This window comes from Sciurus carolinensis, chromosome 12, assembly GCF_902686445.1.
Source record: "Sciurus carolinensis chromosome 12, mSciCar1.2, whole genome shotgun sequence".
Classification (NCBI taxonomy): domain Eukaryota; kingdom Metazoa; phylum Chordata; class Mammalia; order Rodentia; family Sciuridae; genus Sciurus; species Sciurus carolinensis.
Genome location: NC_062224.1, coordinates 105951873 through 105974546, shown reverse-complemented (window position 1 = coordinate 105974546; position 22674 = coordinate 105951873). Strand labels below are relative to the sequence as shown.

At 35.3% G+C, this 22674-nt stretch overlaps 1 protein-coding gene across 1 annotated transcript in view; it reads left to right on the top strand.

The window, feature by feature from the left end:
• Axdnd1 (axonemal dynein light chain domain containing 1) overlaps positions 1-22674 on the top strand; it is a 119991-nt gene that overhangs the window by 6099 nt on the left and 91218 nt on the right. The window contains exons 4-11 of the mRNA XM_047519990.1: positions 141-261; positions 1244-1329; positions 4022-4078; positions 4617-4719; positions 9123-9244; positions 11643-11783; positions 12647-12751; positions 14765-14885. Of these exons, the coding sequence (XP_047375946.1) occupies positions 141-261; positions 1244-1329; positions 4022-4078; positions 4617-4719; positions 9123-9244; positions 11643-11783; positions 12647-12751; positions 14765-14885 (856 nt within the window). The remainder of the gene's footprint in view (positions 1-140; positions 262-1243; positions 1330-4021; positions 4079-4616; positions 4720-9122; positions 9245-11642; positions 11784-12646; positions 12752-14764; positions 14886-22674) is intronic.

Below are 22674 nucleotides of genomic sequence, written 5' to 3'. Positions count from 1 at the left end.
AGATATGTGTCTGTACTGAATACGTAAGGCTTTTCCTTGTCATTATTCCCTAAACCATTTAGCATAACACCTCTTTACCATCTGTCTTCAGTAGTTAGACAGAACATTTATTTTTTTAAATGTATTTTTCTCATTTTTAGGGACATTTCTTTTCTGTATGACATTAAGCGTGTAAAAGGAGGGATTAGAGAGAACGTACTTTGTCCTCCACGTTTGGACCGTTCATTAGAGTCACATGGTAGTGCCATTGTGCCTCATAAGGTAAAGTATTTGATAAATCATCTCTCCCTCTTTGTTTTAAAAATAACTTCCCCCAGCCAGGCACTGTGGCACACGCCTATAATCCCAGCTGCTCAGGAGGCTGAGACAGGAGGATCACGGATTCAAAGCCAGCATCAGCAACAGCAAGGTGCTAAGCAATTCAGTGAGATTCTGTCTCTAAAATACAAAGTAGGGCTGGGGATGTGGCTCAGTGATCAAGCGCCCCTGAGTTCAAACCTGGTATCCAAACAAACAAAGAAACAAACAAAAATTCCCCCAAATATAAGGCAATCTGACACTATCACACTGCATTGTTTATGTTTTTATAGAGCTTTCAAATTATTTCTTTAAAAGGGTATTTTGTGGGAAAAGATTAAAGATATTTAAGCCATTTGCCAAACCGCAGTTATCTGCTTTAATCCAGAAAAGATGGGAGACTAGATTTTCCCCTCACAGAAATCCACATGAAATGTTGTAGAATTCTTAGCCTTGTATCTTGCTAAATTGAATTTTAAACTTCCTACTGAAATTAAACGAAAATAGAGTTAATGAATTTCTAATTACAGTTGACCCTCCACACCTGAGGATTCCCCACCTGCATATACCACCAACCCCACATAGAAAATATTTGAAAAAGAATTGGATCTGTGCTGAATATATGGCCTTTTCTTGTCATTATTCCCTAAACCATTCAGCATAACAGTTCTTTCCCATCTGCATGGGATCACCTGGACCATCCCCTGCACTTATCAAGGGATGATTGTACTAGAACTAAAGTTGTTCTCTAATTCATGCTTATTTTTCACATGTGTGCTCTGCTTAAAGTTTTTTTGTCATCTGCTATGACCCACATTGCTAATATTATTGTTTCTTTAATCAGAACATTTCAGTAAAATAGTATGCCTTTGAGATAGAAATTAGTATTTGTACAACTCAGTTTTTTTCATCTAAATGTGTATTCATTATTTTCTTTTCTTTTAAGCCAAAGACATTAACAGATACTTTGATTCCTGAAGAATTTCATATCGTGTCAAGTACAGGAGTTTCAGGTTTGGAGTGCTATGACGAGTGAGTACTCTGTTGTGTATTGAATACCTGAGGTGTCCAACTGTTCCCTCCTTCCCACACACAGAGGAACCTGAGAACAGTAGGCTCATGTTCATGTAGTGAGGAAACATTTGGGCTAGCCACCCTAATACAGTTTAAGAAAGGTGCCATAACTAATGATAAAGACTTGAAAGAGTTTGGAATTTTAGTGATTTTGAATTTTGAATTTTTTAAAAAATGGGGCCTTGGGGAATGAAATCTACCACACTGTCTGTGTATGAATATACCTCAGTAAATCCCATATATATATATATATATATATATATATATATATATATGTGTGTGTGTGTGTGTATACTATATATGTATATGTGTACAAATATATGAAATTATAATATGTGGATTGAAATAATAATAAAAAGGAGATGAGTAGAATAGAGCAAGTGGATCAGGGGAAGGAGGAAGGGAGGGAAAAGGAAGGTATTGGGGAATGAGATTGATCAAATCATGTGCATGTATGAATATGGCAGAATGAATCTTATAATGTTTAATTATAATGCACCAAGAAAAATAAATAAAATAAAAATCACTTTTGTTCTGCATGCTTGACCAAGTTCTTTAGGAATGGTTATGATCAATGACCATGTAGATAAAGTAAAGTAATAAAGTCAGAATCTCATAATGCTACTCAGGGATTTGCTCCAGACTGCAGACTAGTCATTGATTCCTGTTTGTCCAGTTGAAATGGGATCTTGCTTTTATTTTCTGAAACAACATTTAATTGTTTCATAGTTTAAAAAACTAGAACTTTGGACTAAGGTTTTTAAATGAAGCATCCAGAGGCTGTTACTCTATGGATCTTATCCAGTATGTAATACATGGCATTTCCTTATGAGAAGAGTATTTTGAGAAGTACAAATATGTGGAATGCATTTTTGGGTTACTTTCTGTTTTTTATATAATTTCAAACTGATAAAAATTACAAAAATAGGACAAGGAACTCCCACCTGCCCTTTATCCTGATTCATTGGGTATTTATGTTTTGTGCTGTTTGCTTTTATAAAATATAAGTATACCTTAAAGGTATTCAAAAGTAAATTTGAGACTTCTTATGTTTTGGTGTACATTTCCTAACACCCACTAAATATCAGTCTTTATGACTTTTTTTTAGCTCTATCATTTCTTCTATATGTATGAGTTGAAGTGTAACCATAGATTAACCACAGACCCATAGATCTGTTTTATTTGATAGATTTTAGTTCTTTACTATCATGGTTTTGATGCTCAAAATTTTCCTGATTTGACTACTGACAGTTCCTTTGAGTTAACACTTATGTGCTTTAGACGTGTTCCCAACATTATTTGAACTTCCTTATTTTCAGCTCAATAAAATTTCCATGTTTGTATTGTATTTTCCAACTCCAGCCCTGAGATGAATTATAAATCACTTTTCTGGGGAGTACTGATTCTGTGTAGTGAGGAATGGTACTCAGAAACCAAGATTCTGGGTGCTATGTGTGCATATTGCTCCTTGCTTTCAGTCCCTCTCATATGCTCATTTTTGAAACTATTTTGAGTCTTTATATGCCCTAGGCATTGTTCACTGATTTAAATTCTAAAATTGCTCCTTATTAATCAATTGTATTGCAGTAGAGGGAAGAACTGAAGGAAATGTTCGTTAACTAGGGAAAAAAGATATATATGTAATAGTGAATTTAAAAGTTTACAGATATGGTTCTTGGAAACAGTTTCATTGTGATTTCTCAGATGCACACAAGCACATTCAAAAGGCACCTAAGTCTGGGAGTCAAGAAACCTGGGTTCTAGTTTCATCTTTGCTTTTTAAACATTTTATAACCTGTTTAGTCAATTAACTTTGTTGATTTTAGTATTCTTAGAACAGCCTTCCACCTTTTTCTTTCTTTTTTTTTTTCTTTTGTGGTGCTGAAGAATGAACCCAGGTCCTTGCACACATTAGGTAAGCCCTTTACCACTGAGCTACAACCCCAGCCTATCCTTCCATTTTTGAAATGACTAGAAAGGTGTGTTTTTTTCTTTTATTGAATCAATGAAATTTTCATATTTGACACATCAAGGAATGTGATAAAATCTTCTTTACTATATGTTCCAAATATGATAAATGGCGTTATATCTAAGTCTGTAGATGTCTGTAGATATTTGGTATTATCTTATCTGCAAATGGCAGACTTTTATGATTACCTCCAAGCTTTTAAATTCCGTGAAGTATTTTTCTTATACTGGGGATAGAACCCAGGGGTGCTGTATCACTGAGCTAAAGTTCCAGATCCTTTTTATTTTTTATTTTGAGACAGGTCACTAAGTTGCCCAGGCTAATCTTAAACTTGTGAACCTCCTGCCTCAGCCTCAGAGTAGCTGGAATTACAGGTGTATGCCACTATACCTGGCTCCATTAGATTTTAATTTTATCATATGATTTATTCTAACTTCAGCTCTGGAGTGAACCATGAGTCATTTCTCCAGGGAATGTTGATTTCTTTTAGTAGAGAATGATATTAGAAACAAAGATTCTGGGTACTAGGTTTCTAATTAATAAACAGGCCAGAATATTATATTATCAGTACTGGTGATTGAACCTAGGGCCTTGTGCCTGCTAAGTTATGCCCTACCACTGAGCCACATCCTCAACCCCAAAATATTTTCTTAATATTTACTTCTTTTTTTTTTATTGTAGCAAATATACTACTCTCCTCACAGATAGTGAAAACAGGCTATTGCTCTTCCCATCCATGTGAGTAGAATTTGTTTTCAGAATATTTATATATATATATATTCCTTTTTATTGATATTTTATTAAACAAAATATTATGACCCAAGACAATAATTGCTTATAATTCTGTCATATAATAAATTTTAAATGTCCAGTTGAATATTCCAATTTATGTAAATTTATCAACTCCATTTAAGTACTGTAAAATTCTTTTATATTCTACATTTAACCTTTAGTATTTCTCCATTTTGTTGGTTTATCTTTCCTTGGTCCTTTTTCTTCTCCTACCTTGTGAAATGACCAATGTTAACCATCCTACACAAAAGTTATATGGAAACTTTGGAGGGGAGAATTATTTTAAGAAAAAGAAGATCATGCTATTTTCACTTTTCTTATTTTTTATTTTTTTCACTATATTATGTATATCCCACTATATCAACAGGTATGTGTTTAATGCTTTAAAACACCATTAATATTATTATAAGTTTTATATTATTTTCGTCATTTGAGATGATGTCTTGTAAGGCTAATTCCTAAGTCTGCCACCTTAACCTTTCAGGAAACCTAATAAAAGAGTAGAAGTGGTCCAGCTGAATGATGTGATGGATGTTATGCTGGAGAGGGCTTGTGTAGAAAATCAGGAATATAGAGGACCCACCAAGGTAATTGCAAAGATCAGTGTAACCCAGTAGCAGAGCATGTGCTCTGGATGCAGAATGCCGGGCTGGAATACTTACTCTGCCATTTATCAGTGGGTGACCTTGGGAAAATCCTTTAATGTGTTCCTGCCTCAGTTTCCTAATCTGTAAATAAGAGATGATAACATTATCTACCTCATGGGAATACTATGATTAAATGAAATAACTGTAAAGTGCTTAGAGAAGTACTTGGCCCATGGTAAACACTAATTATTTTTTAGTATAGTTATACATTGCTTAATAATGGGGATATACTCTGAGAAATACATACACCATGAGGTAATTTTGTCATTGTGTCAGTATCATATGTATACTTACACAAACCTGTATACACAAACCTATACTCTATACACCTAGGATATATGGCATACCCTGTAAGTATAGCAAGTTACTGTACTGGATACCATAGGCAATTGCAACACTATGGTAAGTATTTTTGTATTTAAACACAGAAAAGGACAGTAAAAATTAGTAGGTGATAGCAATTATTCAGCTTCTTTAGGGACCATTCTCATATACATGGTTTGCTGTTGACTGAAATGTTATGTAGTACATGGCTGTATTATTATTACTGTATTTCATTGAATGTAATGCATCAGTGATTTTAAGACCTTTGTTATTTATTCATTTTATTTTTAATTGGCATAATAATTATGTATATTTATTGGGTAGGTACAATGTGATATTTCTTTTTTTTTTTCAGGAGGACATACACAATTTATTTATTTATTTATTTATTTTTTATTTTTTATTATTGTATACAAATGGAATACATGTTGTTTCTCTATTTGTACATAGAGTCAAGGCATACCATTTGTGTAATCATACGTTTACATAGGGCAATGATGTTTGATTATTTTTTTTCCCTTCCCCCCCACCCCTCTTTTCCCTCTATACAGTCCTTCTTTCCTTCATTCTTACCTCTCTCCTTATCCCTAACCCTAAACCTAACCCTAAACCTAGTGCTAACCCCTCCCTCCCCCCATTATATGTCCTCATCCGCTTATCAGCGAGATCATTCGTCCTTTAGTTTTTTGAGATTGGCTTATCTCACTTAGCATGATATTCTCCAATTTCATCCATTTGCCTGCAAATGCCATAATTTTATCATTCTTCATTGCGGAGTAATATTCCATTGTATATATATGCCACAGTTTCTTTATCCATTCATCAACTGAAGGGCATCTAGGTTGGTTCCACAATCTGGCTATGGTGAATTGAGCAGCAATGAACATTGATGTGGCTGTATCTCTGTAGTATGCTGATTTTAAGTCCTTTGGGTATAGGCCAAGGAGTGGGATAGCTGGGTCAAATGGTGGGTCCATTCCAAGTTTTCTGAGGAATCTCCACACTGCTTTCCAGAGTGGCTGCACTAATTTGCAACCCCACCAGCAATGTGTGAGTGTACCTTTCTCCCCACATCCTCACCAACACCTATTGTTGCTTGTGTTCTTGATAATCGCCATTCTAATTGGGGTGAGATGAAATCTTAGGGTAGTTTTGATTTGCATTTCCCTTATTACTAGGATGTTGAACATTTTTTCATATATCTGTTGGTTACTTGTACATCATCTTCTGTGAAGTGTCTGTTCATTTCCTTAGCCCATTTGTTGATTGGATTATTTGCATTCTTGGTGTTGAGTTTTTTGAGTTCTTTATAGATTCTGGAAATTAGCGCTCTATCTGAAGTATGGTTGGCAAAGATATTCTCCCACTCTGTAGGCTCTCTCTTCACATTGCTGATAGTTTCCTTTGCTGAGAGAAAGCTTAATAGGTATAAAACGTGCAATAATCAGATCAGGTTAATTAGCATATCCAGTATCTCCAACATTTATCATTTCTTTGTACTGAGAAAATTTAAAATCCTCTTTACTGGCTATTTTGATATATGCAATTAGTTGTCAATCACAGTTAACTCTACTGTGCTATAGAAGTTATTCTTCCTAACTCTGAGGATTTCATTCTTTTTTAATGTATGAATAATTTTCAGTTGTGTATGTATACAGCATTATCCTTTCATTCATTGATGGACACTTAGGTTAATTTCATATCTTGGCTGTTATCAATAGTACTTCAATAAATATGGAAATGTAGATATCTCTTTGATACACTGCTTTCCTGTCCTTTGGGTATACACCCAGTAGCGGGATTGCTGGATCACATGGAATTTCTTTTTCTAGTTTTTTGAGAAACTATCTTCTATAATGGCTGTACTGATTTACATTCCCCTCAGCAGTGTGTGAGAATTCCCCTTTCATTCTCAGCATTTCCTCAGCATTTGTTGTTTTTTAAGCCCCTTATTATTTTATGTACCGCTAAACATACTTTCTTACCATTTGTCAATTTTATTTGTACTTACTGAAAGAACTCTCTTAGCCTTACACAGATACAGGTTTTGGGGGCTACTTCTTTTTTGTTTTATATGTTTTCGTTTGCATAGAATTTGAAACAAGGCACTGCAGTATAGCCTTTACCCAGGATCCTCGTCTGTTTTCTGCTGTTATCACAGAGTGCCACAGCCTGGACAATTTATAAACATTAGCAGATTACTTGGCTCATGGTTCTGGAGGCTGGCAGGCCCAAGAGCATGGCACCAACATCTGGTGAGAGTCTTTATCCCAGAGTGGAAGATAGAGGGGCAAGTGATCTCACAAGAGAGAGAGAAGAATTTGGCTGAATTCATAATTTTATCAGGAGCCCATTCCTGTGATGACTGTCTCACTCCCTCAGTAGCATTAATCCAGTCACTGCTTGAAGACCCCATTTTAAAATATCACAACAGCAGTTATATTTCAGCATGAATCTTGAAGGGGACATTCAAAGCATAGCACCCAGATTCTCCATCCAATTGTTTGCCTTGTACCGTATTATTCTCTCCCCCTCTCTATATGTGCAGGTTTTTTTTTCCTTGACTATTTTAGAGTAAGTTGGAGACTTCAGACCTCTTTACCATCAAATATTTCATGGTTTACCCCTACTAACAAGGATATTATCTTACATATCTATAATGTAGTTATCAAAATCAGGAAATTTAACCCAAAGGACTTAAAATCAGCATACTACCGTGACGCAGCCATATCAATAGCAACTCAATTCATAATAGCAAAGCTATGGAACCAACCAAGGTAACCTACAACTGATGGATGGATAAAGAAACTGTGGTATATATTCACAATGGACTATTACTCAGCCTTAAAGAAGAATGAAATTATGGCATTTGCCAGTAAATGAATGGAACTGGAGAATATTATGCTAAGCAAAATAAGCCAGAACCAAAGGCAAATGTTTTCTCTGATATGCAGATGCTAATTCACAATAAGAGGGTGGGGAATAGAGGTATTTTGGACTAGACAGAGGGGAGTGAAGGGAGGGGAAGGGGCCTGGGGGTAGGACTGATAGTAGAAAGAATCAAACATTATTACCCCATAAGCACATATGATTATGTGACCTGTGTAACTCTACATCATGTACAACCAGGAGAATGAGAAGTTACATTACATTTATGTATGATGTGTCAAAATGCATTCTACTGTCACGTGTAACTAATTAGAACAAATAAAGCAAAATAAAAGGAACTGAAATCCAAAAAACAAAAACAAAAAACAAAAAAAATTCAGGAATTTTAACATAGATATTGTAGGATTATCTGATGTCCATATTCAAATTTCATATTTCCTCAATTGTCCTTAAAATGACTTTTTTTGGGGGGTACTGGGGATTGAACCCAGGAGTGCTTAACCTCTGAGCCACATCCCAGCCCTTTTTTATATTTTATTTAGAGACAGGATCTCGCTAAGTTGCTTAGGGCCTCACTAAGTTGCTGAGGCTGGCTTTGAACTTGCAATCTTCCTGCCTCAACCTTCTGAGCCGCTGGGATTACAGGTGTGTGCCACCATACCCGATCCCTACAATGGCTTTTATAGCTACCTTTCCCTCCTAGTCTAGCATCCCAGGACCGCACAGTGCTTTTTGTTGTCATATTCCCTTATAGACAACTTTAATGTGAAACAGTTCCTCAGCCTTTCTTTGCATTTCTTGACCTTGGTATTGTGAAGAGCACAGGCTTCTTTATTCTACAGAATAACCTATAGAATGTTTCTCAGTTGTGGCTTGTCTGATGTATACTCTTATGATTAGATTCACATTTTATATTTTTAGCAGGTATAAAAAGTGACATTGTGATGACCTCAATGCACAATTAGGTTTTTAAAAATCATATCATTTTTGTAAATGTTTGTGAACACGTAATATAATAAATCAATCAAGGAGTTACTAAAATTTGTTCATGTTTAGAATACTTACCTCCTAAAATTCTTTTTGCTGGTAAGACTGTGATAATACTGTTTAATTTGCTCATTTTCTGCCAGATGCACCAGCTACTACATATTCTGAAGAAGGAGCAGACAATTTACAATACAGTCTTTCATGAACTTATTCGACAGGTCAGTGTGGACTGTGCAGATAGAGGAGAACTGCTGTCCAAAATCAGGTTAGAGATATTACTGGAGTGTTCCAACTTCCTTTTGGATTTTATATTAGAATTAATTTTTATATCTACTTTTGAGAAAGCCACAAATATACACTTCTCCATTTTACCAATAATGAGGATCCTAGTTGCATTTTATTATATTTTCTATAGTTAAATCTTCATGTTGGTGTGAAATCTTGTTAAAAGTGTGAGCCTTAGTTTTCTCATTTGTAAGTGAAAATAATAGCTACAGTGAAAGTTTTTGTCTATTTGTTCATTCATAAATCAACAATATTTATTGAGTACCTACTCTGTACCAAGTATTGAGATACTTCATAGGAATGCAGTGAGGCTTAAATGAGAATACTGAAGTAGGGCCTCAATAAATGTAATTATTAGCAACAATGATGATAAATACTGTTGTTACTATAATTCTTCTTATGACTATAGTACTTTCCAAAAAATCGAGAGGAATAATAGAATACCTCAGTCAAATTATATATATCTGTATTTGACTTGCTCTGGGGTCAGAGGAAAATTATTAGATCTCTCTGAATATTGGTTTCTTCTAAATAAGGTATAAATCTGCTCACTGTATAATTTATGGAAGCTGATTTTCTATTATCTGACAGTGCTAAGAAACTCAGAGGAGAGCTGTTAAGATTAGTTACAATAGGGTAACTAGTTAGAAGACCATGGAAAACCCAGAAGTGCCAAATCAGCATGAGAATAGGAACATCTAAGGTCTGAGTTGTCTATCTAAGAAAAAAGCCACCAGTGGTCGAAGCAGCAAGTCAGAGAACTACATGACCAATGGTGTACACACATGTTAGTCAGCTTTCAGTCATTTTCATGATGGTTTATTAACATTAATATTTTTCTGTCTTTGTTGTGAAGCACATATTTAGCAGATCTTAACTGTGGAATCCTTAGGGCCTAAATCCGGGATGCTTTTCTGAAGAGAGGATTTGTATTTGCTCCCTTCTGGGATCCAGGCTTCATGTGGTAGTCCTGTGCTTGCCCTGGTGTCCCATTTTGAAGTGGGCCTGAGACTTTGTCTCTTCATCCCAGTGTTGAATTTTTCCTGGGGCAACTTTGATCTTGGGTTTGCTTATTGAAATAATACTAATATCTCCCATACCATTCTTAGCTTGCTACTTCTTGTTTGTTTGTTCTTTTCATTTTACATCCCTAAAGATTGGTATTCTTTTTGCAAGCCCAGTAATGCTTTATAAAGTATGCTCCTAATCCATAACAGTAGGGATCTAGTGGTATTAGAATGGGAAGGCCCTTCAGAGCGTCTGGTCCCTACATTATCAGGAGAAGTCCTAAAATTGATACTTTCCAATGTTTGAACTGTGTTTTGAACTGATGAGCTTTCCTGTTATTAAGTGTTTAAATAAGGGCTAGATAATGCTTTATTTCAGTGTGTGAGAGATTAGTCTAAATGACCAATTCAATTAAAAGATATTACAGTTACCAGACTTAATGCTTAGGATAGAATACCTTCATCACTTTTACTATAAATGAAAGTAAATTATAGTATTTATTCTTTATCATCTATGGTCATTTCCAGATATTTCATTTGGTTTTATTCAGAAGCCAAAAAAAAAAAAAACTAAAAAAAAAAAAAACAAAAAAAACTTCTTTAAATTAAAGAACTTTGTTTATTTTTATTTTCTAAAAAAATTTTTAGCCCCTTTTGTTTATTTTTAAACAGTTGTCTTTGTTAGTTTAAGGAAAGTGGTATTATTTACAAATTTGCTTATTTATTAAAAAACTCACAAATTCAAGGTACTCTGTTGGATGTTAAAAAGAGAAACATAAGATATGGTTCTTTTCCCCACAGCATTTATAATGTGGAAGAAGAAATAAAACAAGTCTTTATTTTTATTTTACATTTCAGTTTTCATATTCCAGATAATTATGGCTCTGGCTATAATTCTCCACAATTATTCATTCACTTGTATGGACATGGAAGGAAAACACAGTCTAGATTCCTTTCTTTTTCCATGTGGTTCTTCCCACATATGTTTTATGAATGTCTGTTTATTATTTCTTTACTTTTTCTCTCATATATTTTCTGGTTCTCTTTTTCTTTCCCTTTGTGTGATATCTTTTTTTCCCCCTGCCTGGCACCTAGTCCTCTTCCACTGTTGGCCAGCACTGGCTGCTCTTGACTATCATTGGGTGAAAAAGAGAAATAAACTTTTGGATTCTATGGGTCCTAAAGTCTGACCCCTGCTAAGTTCCCCTTGACAGTGCATGCTGGGCCTCACCCGTCTTTTTCCTTGAAGGAGCAGGAGCTCCTTCAAGCCATTTCAGGATTTTTGGAGCCACTTTGGGCTTCTGCCACTTTGAAAGGGAAGTTTGCATTCTGCTTTTGCATGATATCTTGTTCCCCTTGTTTCTCATTCAGAGAGAGGTATGTGGAAATGCTGGACCAGATTGCCCAGCAGATGATTGACTTCTACAAAGACTTGGTGACTCAGCGAATGATGGACCAGCGCATTTTAGAGGAATTGTATAATTTCAAGAATGTTATTGAAGAATTGACTAGGTAAAAACTGTGATTATCCTAAACACAAAACAAAAGTCAGAGCCATGTGTCTAAAGAGAAAAAAATATTGATGGAGAGTGAATGGTTAAAGGTGAAAACTCTTGTCTTTTCATATTTAGCCAGCAAACTCAAAGTACTGGATATAGCCGTAAGTGTAGGTGTAGAGAAATGGGTCACACAGAACTAAGGCTCTGTGCATATGAAACTCTTGCTCCTTCTTCCAAGATAAAGATGTTTATCTTAATCAGATTTACATAGCATTGCCATGACTATGGATGTTAAGGTTCAAATTTCATAGAGAATAAATAATACATAGCAATCAAGGTTAGTGATTATCTAACCTGGTAACAAGATGATTAGTAGAAAGAATAAAGAAGACAGTATAGGCTGATCAGAGAGTGAGGTAGAGCTGAGTGGTAGCCTTGTCCATTAGCACTGCCTCCTTTTCACTTTAGGGAACACCCAATCATATCTTTCTTTCTGCCTTTCCTGCCAATGTGATTCTGTTTCGAAACCTCATAAGATTCCATCCAGAATGCATACTAGATTTCTTGATTTGCAAGTAGATAAGAGAGCTCAGTTGGGAAAGCATTAAACTGAAGATTTTTTTTTTTAATTTTGTTTTAGTTGTCGGTGGACACAGTACCTTTATTTTATTTTTTTGTGGTGCTGAGGATCCAACCTAGGGTCTCATGCATGCTAGGAGAGTGCTCTCCACAACGCCAGACCTGAAGATTTCTTGATGTTATGGGTTGGAAAAATGAGGGTGATACACACCCTCATCAAGAAGATGCCTGATTTCCTGGGTAGAAACTTGTGGAAGTTTCCAACTGTGATTTTGAAATTTCTTTGCTTTATTTCAGGGAACTGTGTATGGTTCGGGCACATGATATGAAATTAACACAGGAAGCAGAGAAAGCTCACAAAGATTTGGCACAAGCTCTTTTAGATGCTGAAAAGAATGCCAAGTGAGTTGCTTAAGGTATATGTAAATTATGTAGGGGAAAAGGGAAAAGCTTAAATAGCTTCTGAAATAATATATGACAATAGCAAAATTCTTAAATTCCCAAAACACACATAATTAACTTTTCTGAATTTGGGTGATCTCTCATTATAGGTGGAAAGAAAATGTGATTTTTTTTTTTTTTTTTTTTTTTTTTGCCTTGCTGGGTATTGAAGTCAAGAAAATATGATTTTTCTCTTGGAGACATATTGTTTGTTTTAACCTTAATCATTTTTTTGAGTGACATTTGAAGGTTATTACTTTTTGGTTTTCCAGTAGAAAGTATAGAGAGGCAGTGTGCATAGCACACTACTTGCTGTGCAACTTTGGGGATGTTGCTTCATTTTCCTGGGTCTTAGTTTGCCCATAAAATGGGGATTATAATATTACCTACCTTTTGGAGTTATAATGAGGATTAAAGGTGTTAATATAAATAAAGCACTTGGAATGGAACCTGGCACCTACTCAGTGCCCTGCCACTATGATATATTTTTATTCTCTTTCTTTTTTGTAAAATTTTATGTTATGAAATGTTCAGACATTCAGACAAATAAAGCATTATAACAAACACTCATGCACCCTCCATCGTAATTATCAAATGTTTACTATTATGCAATACTTGTTTCATACTGGTGTTTTTGCTTGTTTGTTTGTTTGGGAATGTAGCTCTCTCCCTGAACTAGCTGCTTTCATCACATTATATGCTTAGTCACATTTTATCTGGTCAGTCTTTTGTTATTAGATATTAAGGTTGTTTCTGAATATTTTTTGCTTTTGCTGTTATGAATTAAGGTCATTAATCTTTTAAAAAATGATGTCTTACTTTCAGAGAGTGAAGTGCACAAATATTAAAGGTATAGCTTAATGGATTTTTACATGTATATTCACCTGTGTGAATTTATTTATTTATATTTTCTTTTTTGGGGGGTACTGAGGATTGAACTCAGGGCACTTGACCACTGAGCCACATCTCAAGCTCTGTTTTGTATTTTATTAGAGGCAGGGTCTCACTGAGTGGCTTAGTGCCTTGCTGTTGCTGATGCTGGCTTTGAACCAGTGATCCTCCTGTTTCAGCCTCCTGAGCCGCTGGGATTATAGGTGTGCACCACCAAACCTGGCTTGAATTTCTTAATTATTTTGAACAAATGGAAATTTCCAAATAGGAGGAGCCTTTAAGAGAGTTAGCATCCCTTAGGAGGAAGTGTTCTAAAAGTTTTTTAAGATACTATTTGTCACTTTACAATTTCTGTTTGCATTTAATCTCAGAAGGGCTTTTAATTTTGAGAGAAGCTTCGGTGTAACTTGGAAAAGATATGCTCTGGTAGACATGAAGAAATAATGAGTAACAAAGAGCTGTTTAATTATACTTAAACCTTTGGGTGGGCTGGGGGGAATTTCTTTTAATCTTATACTAATTATAATTTAAAATTAATTAGTTAATTAATTTGGTACCAGGGATTCAACCCAGGAGCACTTAACTACTAAACCATATTCCCACTCCTTTATTTTTTATTTTGAGACAGGGCCTCCTAAGTTGCTGAGGCTATCTTTGAGCTTGCCATCCTCCTACCTTAGCCTCCCGAGTTGCTGGGGTTGCAGGCATGCACCACCACACCTGGCTATAATTTAGAATTTAGAAGCTTGGAGTTATTGGGTTTATGCCTTTAATAAAGAAGCCTAAGTCTGTGGGCAAGAAGCATAACAATAAAACTGCTATATTACTGATATTTGTATTCTGAATTTTTCATTAGATATAATATACTTATATCATTGGAATATCATATTGTGAAGTCTAGTGAATAGATAAAAGATTTATGAATGAAATATGAACATTTTCTTCTATTTCTATAATATATACAGTAGATATCAATATCATCAATTATACCATATTATGATGAGTTTTAAAGGAAAAAATTATGTAATAGTCCTTTTTTAAAAAAAATGTGTCTAAATAGCTGTTTCTTAATTTTTCTTTTAGAATGGTAGAAGAATACCATGAGTTATATACATTACAGAGAGGAAGGATGGAGAATGATATTAAACAGTTAATGGAAGAAAGAGATATATGGAGCTCAGCTACATACGAATTGGCCCTGAAGGTTTGTTCATCTGGATCCACAACTCCAACATTTTTGGTTAAAGTTTCATTTTGCAATTTTAATCATATAGACAAAACAAAAAAAATAGAAGGCACAATTTCTTGATAAGCAATGTAGCTTTCGTGTGCCTTGAAAATGGAAAGTTAATTTTTTTTTCTTTTTCTTTTCTTTGTTAGGTACCTAACTATTACACAATTCAAAGCCCTTTTTTTTTTTTTTTTTTTGCACCAGAGTATGAACGAGAATTCTTTTTCTGTGTTCAGAAATGTTAAAAATTTTCAACTTTAATTTATGTAATAGTAAACTAGAAAAGGTGGTTCTTAGTTTTTCTATAATGGAATCATATTAGGATCACTGAATATCATACCCTGCCTCTTTATCTTGTTATATAAAATGACATGTGAATTAAAATAAGGCAGTGGAACATGATGGTAATTCTTTAGGGAAGCTGCACAGTTCTACAATATTCTGTATTTCTAAAATGTTTACCTTTGGGTTGCCTATTCTGACATGTGGGACTATGGGTATTAACAGTGAATTATGACCCACAGTATATTAAGAAATTGGTCTATTTGGGTTGGTTTGGTAGTCTATTAGTGGCAAGTCACAGCGTTCTCCGTGGAGATAGCCTGCGTAACATATCTGTTAGACCCTGCCCTGTATGGGAACTTGTCAGTTATTAGGATGAAATGTTGAAGGCATCTTTATCAAAGGGTTCAGGTATCCTAAAGCTAGAGAGAAATCTAATATACTGAATGGTGTATAAAGACTTGTTTATTTGGAAAACTTCATTTACTTGACAGAAGTAATTATTAGAAACCTGGAGCATTAATAGGGACATGTTAGAGACATTTCCATTCAAGAGAAAAGGGTTTTATGTTATTTCTAGAATTTTGGCTATCACTGAATTTATTAGTTAAGGTAATAAAATGCAAATATAACCAAAAGGTATAAATACTGAAAGAAAGCTGTAAAATTCTGTTATTTGCTGGTGATGCAATTATCTAGTCAGAGAGCTGGAAAAAAATGAATGTAAGTATTATTTGAATTAATTAATCTTTATTAAGAAAGCTAGATGCCAGATAAATACTGTATGCAGAACCCAGCAGAAACACATCAATAGTTAGTAATTTTAAAATGCAAAGACAAAATAAACAGGAATAAGACCTAAACAGTAGTTGAAAACTCTAAAATTTCATGAAAAGATCTTAAGAGGAAATGAAATAAAAGGATAATTATATAACGCCAGTTAAGAAGAGTTATCAATATTGAATAGATGTCAGTTCTTTCCAAATAATATGTAAATTCAGTATAATTCTGTTGAAAATCTCAATAACTCATTTATTTCTCAGAATTTGGCAAGTTAATTAATTATAAAGCATATCTGGAAGAATCTGAGTGTGAGAATAATAAAACATTTTAAAAGGGTATTAATAAGAAAACCTGTCTTTCTGGACATCAAAATGTATCATAAAGTCAAAGCAAATGAAAATGTGACATTTGAGTATGAATAAATATAAAAAGGACAAAGTAGAAAAATCTGAGGTAGATCTTGTATATATGGGATATTCAGATTGGATTGGCACAGTGAGTTATGTAATTGCTAAAAAATTAAATCTCTACCTTATTAAAAATTAATAAAGCAAATCTGAGAAGGGATTAAATATTTAAAGGTAAAACCATAAAAATACAAATATATTAGAATAAATTAAACGAGTATAAAAAGAGTATTTTCATAATATTGAAATGAGGATGCCCTTCTTAACCATGACATGAAAAAAAACTTCCAAGTTAAAAGCTTCCATATTGTGCTGGGACTGTGACTCAGTGGTAGAGTGCTTTTCCGTGTGTGAAGCCCTGGGGTTTCATCCCAGCACTGAAAACAAAATCAAAAACTCTTAGGAGTTAATAGTCATCAGAAACAAAAGCAAGTAACAGGCCAGGAGAAATTTTTGGTACCTTATATAAGAAACAGTTAATATTACTAAAGTGATCTAATAAATAAAATTCAAAAATTAAAAATAATCCAGGAAAGCACTGAGTACAAAATATGAACAGATAATTTAAATTAAGAAATTCAAATGGCTAATAAATACATGAACATATGCTCAACATAACCAATAATCAGTGATAGAAAATAAAGAGAGGTACTACCTTTAGTTTACCACCTTAGCAAACATTATACAGATAGTAGACATGGACACCTTCATGTACTATTGATGAGAATATAAATTGGTACAATCTCTCTGGAGATTGTTTTAAAAATTTTTTTTTAGTTGTCGATGGACCTTTATTTTATTTATTTATTCATATGCAGTGCCAAGGATGGAACCCAGTGCCTCACACATGCTAGGCAAGTGCTCTACCACTAAGCCACAACTCCAGCCCCTGGAGATTGTTATAGGAGCTAACAAAACAGATGATCTTAATTTATAATGGTTTGGTTAATATTTTTTGACTTTATGATAAATGAAAGTGATATGCATTCAGTAGAAATCATACTTCAAAATTTGAATTTTGGTTTTTTCCTGGGCTGCCTGTGTACAGTACAATACTTTCTCATCATGCTGGGCAGCAGCAATGAGTTGCAGCCCCCAATAAGCCATGAGATCAAGAGGGTAAATAACCGGTACTTTAGAGTGTACTGTGTTGCTAAGCTGTGATTTTTAGTAGGTTAGGTGCATTAAGTGCATTTTCATTTCACAATATTTTCTTTTTTTCCATATTTTTTATTGGTTCATTTTAGTTGTACATAATGGTAGGATTTGTTGTTAATATTTGCATATATTATAGCAGAATAATTTGGTCAGTTTCATTCCCCATTATCTCCCCTTCCCTCTTACAGTATTTTCAACTTATGATGGATTTATTAGATTGTAACACCACTGTAAGTCAAGGAACATCTGTATTTTACATTTGTACCCCTTTGAACAAGCAATCCCATTGGCAAGAACCCACTTCTGAGAGATTCTAGGAAAAGTTAATAAGGATATTGATGTTAATTTTATCATTTCTTAGGATTCCAAAAAATATCAAAATAATCTAAATGTCCATTAGTATGAAAAATAAATTATGGTTGTCTAAACAAAGGAGTATTAAGCAGTAATTTAAGAATGTTATAGGCATATAAATAAATGGAAAGATGGCTAAGTAAAAGAAGAAGCAAGTATTGTAATGATATATTATAAAAGCCTGCATTTAACTAGAACTATCAGGTGTATTTTAAAAACTATGTATGTATAGTTTATATATTCACATGTGCAAAAAATCTTCACTGATGGAACCCTCAAACAAATAACACTGAATTATCTTTGGTGAGTTGATTTTAGGGTTGGGTGAATTGGTAGGAATTTTGAGTCATTTTATACTTCTATTATTTGACTTTAACAGTTATATTAGGTTTTTTCTTTTTTAGTAAGAAAGGTAATCTTTGAGGAACTATTATTTTTTTGGGTTTTTTTTTTTGGTACCAGGAATGAACCCAGAGTCACTTAACCACTGAGCCACATCCTCAGCCCCTTTTTTATACCTTATTTAGAAATAGGGTCTCACTGAGTTGCTTAGGGCCTCACTAAGTTGCTGAGGCTGACTTTGAACTCTTGATCCTCCTACTTCAGCCTCTTAAGCCACTAGGATTACAGACGTTTGCCACCAAACCTGGCAGGAACATTAAGTTTTAAAGCAAAGTTTAAGCACCTGTGATGGGTCAGGCATTATGCTATATCCTGGTTGATAAAACAGAAATAATTGATGAAAACTTCAAAACTTAAATATCTCATCAAGCTAGAATGATGGACATATCCAGACAAATGAAATGTTAACAGGGATACGTGTATAGATTATCCTTATTAATATTACTAGCATTAATAATACTATAATTACACATTATAAAGAACAGCTATCATTCGCTTATTACTATGTGTCAGATATTTACTAAAGGAGTAATTAGCACTATTCTTACAGTGACCTCATGTTCACTCATTTTTCACATGAGGAAACTGGGACTCAGGTGATTTGCCTAAGCTTACATAGGTAATAAACAGTGAACCTCGCAAGTCTGCTGTAGAGCCTGAACTCCCAATGATCATGCTATTCTTGTCTTCAGGAACAAATAGATTAAATTCAGGGCAAACACCTAATGGGGGGACCCAGTGTAAGAGCAATACATGTAAGAACAAAATTCAGTGGCATTGAAATGACTGCCAATTCACTATAAGGCAACTTCATGAGATGGTTCTTAAAATAATGCTAAATACTTACAAGATGAAAAAAGAAAACAGGTGGAGACAGTAGTCCCATGTTCCTCCTAGGTTACATCCATCCTGATGTAGAATTGTCAAAAAGTCATTGACATATTTTTTTAAAAAGTAAGAAATCAAATGAAACTAACCTCTGTTTTATTTAGTTATATACATATATGGAAGGACTTTTAAGAAGAGCAAAGGAACAGTAAGAACCAAATTCAAGAAGATGGTTACCCTTTGGGGAAAGGGAATACCAGGAACTTCTAAAGATCCAGCTGCTATTCTATTTCTTTTTGTTATTGTTTTTAAATATACATGACAGTAGAGTGTATTTAATATAGTATACATACATGGAGTATAACTTATTCTGATTAGGATCCCATTCTTGTGTGTGTACATAATGTGGAGTTACACTGGTCATGTGTTCATATATGAGCAAAGGAAAGATATGTCCAATTCATTCTACTGTCTTTCCTATTCCCATCCTTCTCTTTTCCCTTCATTCCCCTTTGTCTAATCCAGTGAACTTCTCTTCTTCCCTCTCCCACCCATATTATGAGTTAGCAGCACATATCAGAGAGAACATTTAGCCTTTGGTTTTTTGGGACTGGCTTATTTCACTTAGCATGATAGTCTCCAGTTCCATCCATTTACTGGAAAATGCCCTAATTTCATTCTTCTTTCCGACTGAGTAATATTCCATTGTGTATATATGACATATTTTCTTTATCCATTCATCTATTGAAGGCCACCCAGGTTGGTTCCACAGCTTGGCCATTGTGAATTGAGTTGCTGTGAACATTGATGTGGCTGCATCACTGTAGTATGCTGATTTTAAGTTCCTTGGGCCTATACCGAGGAGTGGGATAACTGGGTGAAATGGTGGTTCCATTCCAAGTTTCCTAAGGAATCTCCATACTGCTTTCCATAGTGGTTGCACCAATTTGCAATCCCACCAGCAGTGTATGAGTGTACCTTGTTAAATATCTCGCCAACCTTTATTGTAATTGTATTCTTGATAATTGCCATTCTGACTGGAGTGAGATGGAATCTTAGTGTAATTTTAATTTGCATTTCTCTAATTGCTAGAGATGTTGGTTTATTGTTTCCTTCATTTCAAGGATTTCCGTTTGGGTTTTTTTGAGAATCTCTATCTCTTTGTTGAAATGATCTTTTGCTTCCTGCAGGTGCTCTTTCAGCTTATTGGTATTATCATTCATTGCCTGCATTTGCTCTCTTATCTCATCCTTTGTTTCGCGAATCATCTTAATCAAGTATAATCTGAAGTCCTTTTCTGACATTTCTTCTACCATACTGTCATTGAATTCTATTAATATAGAATCTAGATTTGTTTGGATCATTTTCCTCCCTTGGTTTTTCATGTTGTTCATGTATCTTCCCCTCTAGCAGTGCAGATCTGGGGTATTGCAGATTCCCCCCTATAGGCTTATAGTGGCCCTAAAGGTTTCCTAAGCCTTTTCTTTAAGGGGGAGAGCAATATTAGCAGTGCCCAATTCAGACACTATGCAATCCTAGACCAAATAGCTCCTATGAGGACATTAACAATATTGTCATAATAAACAGAAAGAGTTCAAATATTATCTTCAGTTTAACAAACAGATTTGCAATAAGGTCTGCAGTTTCTAATGGAGGACAAAGAGGATGCAGAGGGATGTAGGATGTATCTGTTGGTGGGATAAGAAAAGAATATACAGAAGTTCTAGATAATAGAAAGGGTGAGAGTATAATCAAAAGAAATTGGTTGTTAGCATGCAAAAAGGGAGAAAGAGACTCTGAGGGAACAGGTAAACAAAAGGAAAAGAGAGCAAGAAAAGTAAAGAAATAAAAACTTAAAATTGTTCAATAAGGAGAAAAAAGAATCTATACTCTAACAGTCATGTAGTATTCAAACTTTCGGGTCTTCAGTAGCCTGATGCATGAGAGGTACCTGACAATGAGCTTCAAGTCTCCAGCAGGCATCTCAGGATGGGATTTGCCCCACCTAAAGATCAGAGCTAAGGCTTCCAGGATTATCCAAGATGGCCGCTCTGGCTTCGAAATGTGTTGGCAAATGGGGAGCTGCAGCTCAGGGTGTGGACGTGGTCGCCTGGAGGTCCCGGAGGCGGGGTGCGGTTGGTCAGGCAGGGGTCCTGGAGGTCGGGTGTGTTTGGTGTGGTTGCGGGATCCTGGAGGCTGGGTGCAATCATTCAATCTGGGGTCCAGGAGATAGGGCACAGTCGGTCTGGGGGTTCTGGCGGCAGGGAGCAGTCAGTCGATGTGAGGGCCCCCGAGGCAGGGAGTGATCGGTCTGGCTGAGGGATCCTGGAGATGGGGCTCAGTCAGTCCTGCCAGGGGTTCTATGGAGCCTGGCTGTTGTCTCAAAATGGTGGCAGCCACGTGTAATCAAACCTGCAGGTACTGTGACAGTGAACTTCCACGCAATAGCAGGCATCTGGCACCACATTGGCGGCTGGCAATCAGTTTGCTGAAAGTTGTCGGATGATCAGGAGGTGAACCTCAGGCATGGGTCATGGACAGGCAAGAGGCAGGCAAAAGGCGGATGATAGGCGCCTGACAGTGAGCAATCTACACTCAAAAAGGCATCGATATGCTGGCAGACTGCAGGTGATCACAGTAGACAAATGGGGTAAAGAGCAGGGGATCGATAAGCAGCAAAAACTGCCTCACCAAGAAACATATTCTCTGCTTGAAACCTAAGTTATGGAGCGACAAGGAATGCAGCCTCCCTTTAGTCTGCCATCTTGGATCCTGCTAGAGATTGAACATTTTTTTTGTTTATTTGTTGACTATTCGTATTTCTTTTGTGAAGTGTCTGTTCAGTTCCTTTGCCCATTTATTGATTGGGTTATATGTGTTTTGGTGTTGAAAGTTTTTAGTTCTTTGTATATTCTGGAGATTAATGTCTATCTGAGGTACAGGTGTTAAAGATTTCCTCCCGTTCTGTAGGCTCTCTTCACATTCTTGATTGTTTCCTTTGCTTTGAAGAAACTTTTTAGTTTGGATCCATTCCATATATTGATTCTCGATTTTACTTCTTGCACTTTAGGAGTCTTGTTGAGGAACTTGGTTCTTATGTTGACATGATAGAGTGTTGGGCCTACATTTTCTTCTAGTAGGTGCAGGGTCTCCGGTGTAATGCCTAGGTCCTTGAGTTGAGTTGAGTTTTGTGCATTATGAGAGATAGGGGTTCAATTTCAATCTACTGCATATAGATTTCCAGTTTTCTCAGCACCATTTGTTGAAGAGGCTGTCTTTTCTCCAATGTATGTTTATGGCTCCTTTGTTTAGTATGATAATAACTGTATTTATGTGGGTGTGTCTTTGTGTCTTGTAGTCTGTTCCATTGGTCTTCATGTCTGTTTTGGTGCCAGTGCCATGCTGTTTTTGTTACTATAGCTCTGTAGTATAATTTAAGGTCTGGTTCTATTTCTTATACTGGGTGCAGGGGATACATCATGGGTATTAGTGTTATTGCAGTTTATTCATTTTAATTCAAGTCAACAAATGTTTATTGAGCCTGAAAT